Raw genomic sequence first — 6,221 nt, forward strand, 5'->3', positions numbered from 1 at the left:
GCTCACTAAGACGCTCGTTTATGCTCTTAGCCCATTCCAGATGGTTGATTCCACACAGATCAAGATCTTCATTCCACCAAGCCTTAGATATGTTCCTTTCATCAATCAAGTCGTAGAGGGCGACGTCGTTAGTATCTATAAAGCTTTGAATCGGGACAGGCAGCGCAGGGTATTGTAGGCCGTTCGAGCTCCGTTAAATCATAGATTGTCGAAATGAAGTTGTGCGTTGTGCAAACTTGAGATTTAGTATGGGAAAGTAGCTGTCATAAATGCTGTAGCCGAGATTAGTTCCTATTTAAGTCTTTACCTACAGCTAGTTTAAACCTAAAGACACGGCAAGGTTTCTTTAGGTCGTGACATGGCTATTACATCCTAGGATCATCCCTCTGTCCTCAAAATACATAACTACTGGAAGAGTTGAAGTTACATATATCAATGGGACACCCGGTGAATGTCGAGCGAATGCCTCTTGAAGTGCATCATATCCACCAATATATCCGAACATGTAGGATGGCGGCATTGGAACTCTGATTGAAGTTCAGCGAGTCCGAAATGCGTCTCCACATGCTTCCTTAGTACGTCCTTTCGTGGAATACAGCGCATCCTCCGCTCATCCGAGAACTCTTCATTCCCTATGCAGATGAGGCATATCGGGTGAGGGGCCACGGTTGGAAACAGCTGCTGAGACCGTACCTCCAAGACGTTTTCGCGCCGTGGTGCGTCCAGCTTTTCTTTCACCATTTCGCAATCCAGATGCAGCGGGCTCCTCTCGACACCATTGGTGCCCTTGTTTCGTTTTTTCAAGAAAAATGAGCCATTAGGTTCACATGCGATCAACCCCGCCCTTTTTCGCTTGAATGCCTGTGGCTGCCGTGTCTCTTTCCGTATGTGCTCCCAAGATGACCCGTAGTCTGGTTCCGTTCTACTGGGTCAAGAGCGCCTGGTAGATCCTATAAGCCTGGACGAAAGAAGAGCAACACACGATCTAAGGCAGAATTACTGTTGATACTCCTTCCAGAAGCCCGTCGTAGCTGGTACCGCTCTAATGATTCTTCAAAGCCCGCAACACGCCCTAAGCGTACAAAAGTGTCACGATATTTCGCGTATTGGAAACGCCTTCTCTTTCAATATGCGGACACCCTCGCTTGTACTCCTTAAATCGCATAGGAACGGTTTGTTTAGCAACTCCTTTTCCCATTTGATGCGGAGTACGTCGCGGTCCGCAGGTATACTCAGGTCGAATATATCTTGAACACTAGCAAATTCGTCTCTCAATGCTCCTTGACCGATGCCGATGCTCAGAATGTAGGAAACTATGCAGAAGGCGGGGGTCCCTTTTAAGCGGAAGGTGAACTTCTTTCTGCAATGCGATACTTAGCGAGACTTCTTATCCTCGACAACGGCTATCTTACTTACGGTTTCCCGTCCTTTTCTTTATTTTTGACGTTCTCAAGATTAACGTTCGCCACAATAGTGCTCTGGTTAGGGTCTACTACGCTGCGAACCTTTAGAAGTTCGATGTTCTTGAACGAGAGTGCCTTGTTGCTGCCTTTAGCACTTGCGCTTTCGACGATGGCTCCGGGTCTCGTCGCTGTAGCACCGCTAAGAAGTAGAAGCAGCGATATCTGAACTCGAATAAAACCATGGAGGGGTTTGGTGTCATCTACCCAGAGTGCGTGAAGAATGGTGTAGAGGTCCTGGACGTACATGGCATGCTTTTCCTTCTCGGAGTTACCAAGCATTAGGGATGGAATCCACTGCTATGATATAAGCTCGGCCCGATGCAAGGGATAAACATGTCTATCAGAACATACATTACAAACGTCGGTGAGGACATCTGCGTCCATTGTGTGGCGTGTGAGATCCATGTAGCACATGCTAAGTCTTTTCCAATAGCTCCGCATTGAGCTCCCTTTCTTAACCCGGGAGTTCCTCTTCCGCCACCGGAGGTACGCTTTGAATGCCTCTGGGTCGAATTATGTCTACCAACCTTGCGAGAACCACACTGTTACAAGAAAGAGAGGAAATACTGAGGGATATAGCTGAATTGGCTGCCGAAACGGAGCGCCGTTCTCTGATGACGCCCGAAGAAAAGAGTTTGGAGAACGGGTTACGCTTACGAGGTGAACTCGAGAGTAAGCCCGCGTTAGCAATCCTGCTACATCCAACGCCCCCTACGTGGATGGCACGAGCACGATGCCGAGCCGATTACTGTTCCTTCGCAGAGTGCAGAGTGATCAAAGAGGAATATCGGATCGTGTTCGACACAGTACCGCGAGTGTGTTTTCACGTATCCTGTATTGAGAAAATGCTCGACCTGCCTTCGCTTGCCCCCGCACGCTTCAAACTTGACACGGACTGTTACCGATGGAATCGGGACTGGCCTTGGACGTGGGGCTTGATGTTGCAGAAATGGTTCGAACATGGTGGCTGCATTAATCTACACAAGATTGCAAGGTATTTCAAGGCCTATATAAGGTATGAAAGGGAAGTCAGTAAACATGATGCAGCTTGGATTCAATGTCAATTGGCGCAATAACGTAAATGTAAGGACGAGGAGGAGATGTGCAAATGTCCTTCGCAGCCAGATGCACCAGAAGAACCACTTCTAGATGATTACCAAACGAATGAAGGCGACGTTTGTCCCCTCTCTATGGTACTAAGTCATCGGCATGTAGAGAGGGCAGCTTCGACAGTTTAGAATGTATCTTCATACCCTGATAGGACATTCTAGGTGCTAGCAGCAATCATACGAATGCCTAGGGGATACGGTTCCGTGAATCTCTTGAGCATGTCGTTGCAAGTGCATCTTGTCTAATAGGGGTACCTTACAAAGATTGCAACTAAGACTCTTCCCACTCTCAATGTGTTTCAGGTGCTTACGTCCAAGATGCTTACTAAGATCGCCTGGGGTACTAAAGGGATGTATGCGTTGTGCCAACGGCAGTCCTTCGTTGCCTAGGCAAAGGAAACATATCTTCGGCCTTTTCTCCTTGAACACCGAGATCTTGGCTGCTTCCAATGCCTCTTCGTCGTATGTCTGCTGGCTCTTGACGGGTGGCGTGGCGTTCCTGCTCTGCCTTACTATTCGGATAGGGTTCATTCCCCCCTCTTCGACGCCACAGTACAGGGAAACCGCACGAATGGCCCTATTACGCCTGTTCATCTCCTCTTCTATAGTGGTCCCTGGGTTCGACAGGACCGAGTCGGCCAGCTCCCCTTGAGCCGGGAGCATAATGTCGTGAATCGGCTCCGGGTCGTCCTTAGTTTCTAAGCCAGCAAGCTGTCGCTCGACGTCACGCACGGGTTGTTCAAACTCCCAGCGTTCCTTGATGTCCTTAAGAAGGGCATGCCGTCGACGCTGCCTTTCTTGGTTGATTTTGGTGGCAAGCGCTTTGTACTTAGGATGTTTTGTTGCATTGGGAACTGTACGTTTGAGTTGCTCTCGTCTGTTAAGCAGGGAACGGACGGAAGGATCATTATCCACAGATGCAGACTGTTCCTGTGTAAGTCGTCGTGGCCGACGACGATCAATCGAACGGCTCATAGTACAAGCCGCCCGCATAAGGGCTGCCTGAGGCTGGATGCCTCGCACAACAGCCTGCGTGTCAACGGTGATACGTCGTGAGAGGTAATGCCTCAAGAATGTCACTATGCTAGCGTGGCCCATCATCAGGTTTTGCATGGCCTCACTAACGTTGCCTATACACTACGTTAATTCTGCACCCTGCGTCATACGTCTTGCATAGAATAGATCGCTGGACTTACCGTTTTCATTAAAGGCCTTCCCTCCGGCATATCTCAGTGAATAAGGACGGGTGACTTGAGAAAATCCCGTGACCTCGCCCAAAGTTCGAATCCACGGCAGCAAGGTGGAGTAGGGAAGAGGGTCGTTAGAAGAGATGTCCCAACCGTGCAGGGTTCTCACCGCTTTACGAAACACGGGAATATTGTCTAACATCGGGTTCAGGCGTAAAGGTAGTTCGTTGCGGCCTGGCGGGATCGTCAGCCTGCTTAGTTCCTCTGGTGAGGTTAGATTGTAGGCTGCAAACGCCCGGTCGTAGAATAGCAGGCCAAGGAGGAAGACATGTGGACTGAAAAGTAGCGTCTCGTCGTACATAATTTCTGGGAGAGGGAAGGTATTCCTTAGACAATAGTTAGCAAGCGTGTGAGTTATAGCATAGGAAGAATAATCAGGTACATGTCTTTGATACCAAGGAACTCCTTTGTGAATTCGAAGGTGAACTCTAGCAATACTCGTTGAGGGCCACCTTCTGGATCCCGTAATAGCGTGACTTGTATATGCCGATAGCAGAGACTGAGAAGAGCTTGAGGCCGATTCGCTGTAAACCCACCCAGTTGTAAATAGAGCTGGGCTTGTATCCTATAGCGTCCGTGTGGATATCTCTTTTCGGTGGTTACCAGATTCGTTTGCAACACTTGGGCCAAATCCTCGACATACATGCAGGCCTTGTCTCGGCCTATCTTCTTCAACCCGTGCTTCTTTGCCAGCTTCCTTAGAACCTGTTGTTAAGTTAGATCTGAATACTCATGTAAGATTGCAACGAGAAAGCTAGCTCTTAATACCTTGTGCATGCTTCGATTCATCTTTCCATCTAGTTTTGCTCCTGTTGCTCTTTCATACACTAGGCGGAAAACCTTCCAATACGTCCCTAGGGAGCTGGCGAACTTGGTCCCTCGGCGTTTTCTCCCGTTTTTTCCCTGGCGCTGGCTGAGTAGCCAGTCAAAGAACGTGTATAGAGTAGCGACGGATACAGTTGCGTAGGCACGATAGTGGTCTTTTTTTAGGTACGTCCAGCATCTATGCCGAGGTTAGTCTATGCGTTCTAGCGCAAGCTACAAGGGGAACGGGAGACGTACTGATTCCACTGATCTTCCATACGATCAAGCAAGCGAGTACTGCTGTCCTTGTAGTCCTCTTTCGCATACTCTTGTTCATCGAAGACCTCTAGCTGCTGAAGGTAGTACTCAGGCGGATGATCCTCATTGGGGAAGAGCCATGCTTCATCCTCATCATCCTCATTGTTGTTGTCGGCAAATTCGTTGATGTCTGTCAGATCTGTATCCAGCTCCATACCATCGTGTGTGTCAGATCTAGTGTAATCGCTGTCGTTGGAGGAACTCTTAACCAGTAAACGTCGTCCCATGTCGCGCAGTATTTGCAGAGACGTGGGAGAGGTAGAGCGAGTAGAGGCAGAGCATGCATCTAAAGCTGTGCATCTAAGGCAAGGCGTAAAGGGAGAATAGAATAACACGACGAGAATTTAAGTTTGAACGATAATGCAGGCTGCAAAAGAAGAAACAAGAAAAGGAGGATAAGGTCCCTGTTGATGTTGCTCTAGACAGCGAGGAAGGAGCCTTTAATACTCTGCTAGCAGGACGACCTTAGGTTAGGTTAGCATTTACATGTAGTGTTCGGAGGAGCGAGTCAGGTCGCAGGCGTGCCGCAGCGTTCCTAACAGGAAATTGAATCGGCCCTTGGACTTGTTTAACACCTACGCTAGCCAAGGTAGGAAAGCCGGAGACGCTTCCGCTCGGGCCACAGCCCGCACGATTAGGGGGGTTTTGCGGCAAGTTAGCGTCCAGAAACGGCGTCACAAACTACTAAAATCAGCAGCCAAATCGCCGTTGGATTGTTTAAGATAGTAAATCTTATATTAAGTTATATCTAATTCCTTAATAGTTTAATCTTTCTAAGTAATATCTAGCTCTTAACTTTTTAAATCTATCTAATATTATATATAGACTAGTAAATAGATACTCTCTACTATAGAGTATAGTAGAGATTAGATTATATTAGAATAAGTAGGTGGAAGTAGCTGCTTGTTCTAATAGAACTTAGAGGTAGAGGTCTCTACCTTCTACTTATTTCTAGTAGGCTTAGAGGTAGCTAGTTAATAGATTCTTAATAGAAAAGAAATAGTGCTAGAGAAGAGAGATAAAGATTAGATTAATCTACTCTTATAGTTATAATCGTCTCTACTCTCTATCTATTAGTTATTTTACTTCTATATATACTAGCTGCTCTAGATTCTAGAAGAATCTATCTTAGTAATAGATTGCGTAATAGATAGATAGATTAGATTAGAGATTAATAGATTACCTAGATCGTTAAGATTAGGTTATAATTTTAACTTAGGTTAGAGATTAGTATCGTCCTAACATAGATTAGAGATTAATAGATTAATTCTATTAGAGAT

General features: G+C 46.9%; 3 protein-coding genes across 3 annotated transcripts; 1 reads left to right on the forward strand and 2 right to left on the reverse strand.

Moving 5' to 3' along the window:
• Nucleotides 1–1,089: 1,089 nt before the first annotated feature.
• Nucleotides 1,090–1,847, reverse strand: COCVIDRAFT_31779 (hypothetical protein; the record flags this gene model as incomplete). The annotated part of the gene is made up of 3 exons (XM_014695032.1): nucleotides 1,090–1,360; nucleotides 1,417–1,757; nucleotides 1,815–1,847. 3 exons carry the CDS (start codon nucleotides 1,845–1,847, stop codon nucleotides 1,090–1,092), a joined length of 645 nt encoding a protein of 214 aa, XP_014550518.1.
• A 131-nt stretch (nucleotides 1,848–1,978) lies between these two features.
• On the forward strand, nucleotides 1,979–2,539 carry COCVIDRAFT_115245 (hypothetical protein; the record flags this gene model as incomplete). The annotated part of the gene is made up of 1 exon (XM_014695033.1): nucleotides 1,979–2,539. One exon carries the CDS (start codon nucleotides 1,979–1,981, stop codon nucleotides 2,537–2,539), a length of 561 nt encoding a protein of 186 aa, XP_014550519.1.
• Nucleotides 2,540–2,737: 198 nt separating this feature from the next.
• Nucleotides 2,738–5,168, reverse strand: COCVIDRAFT_31780 (hypothetical protein; the record flags this gene model as incomplete). Its single annotated transcript, XM_014695034.1, has 5 exons — nucleotides 2,738–3,702; nucleotides 3,769–4,145; nucleotides 4,202–4,524; nucleotides 4,588–4,822; nucleotides 4,882–5,168. The coding sequence occupies 5 exons, from the start codon at nucleotides 5,166–5,168 to the stop codon at nucleotides 2,738–2,740; spliced, it is 2,187 nt and encodes a 728-aa protein (XP_014550520.1).
• Between the last annotated feature and the right edge of the window lie 1,053 nt (nucleotides 5,169–6,221).

This window comes from Bipolaris victoriae (genome assembly GCF_000527765.1).
Source record: "Bipolaris victoriae FI3 unplaced genomic scaffold scaffold_184, whole genome shotgun sequence".
Taxonomy (NCBI): domain Eukaryota; kingdom Fungi; phylum Ascomycota; class Dothideomycetes; order Pleosporales; family Pleosporaceae; genus Bipolaris; species Bipolaris victoriae.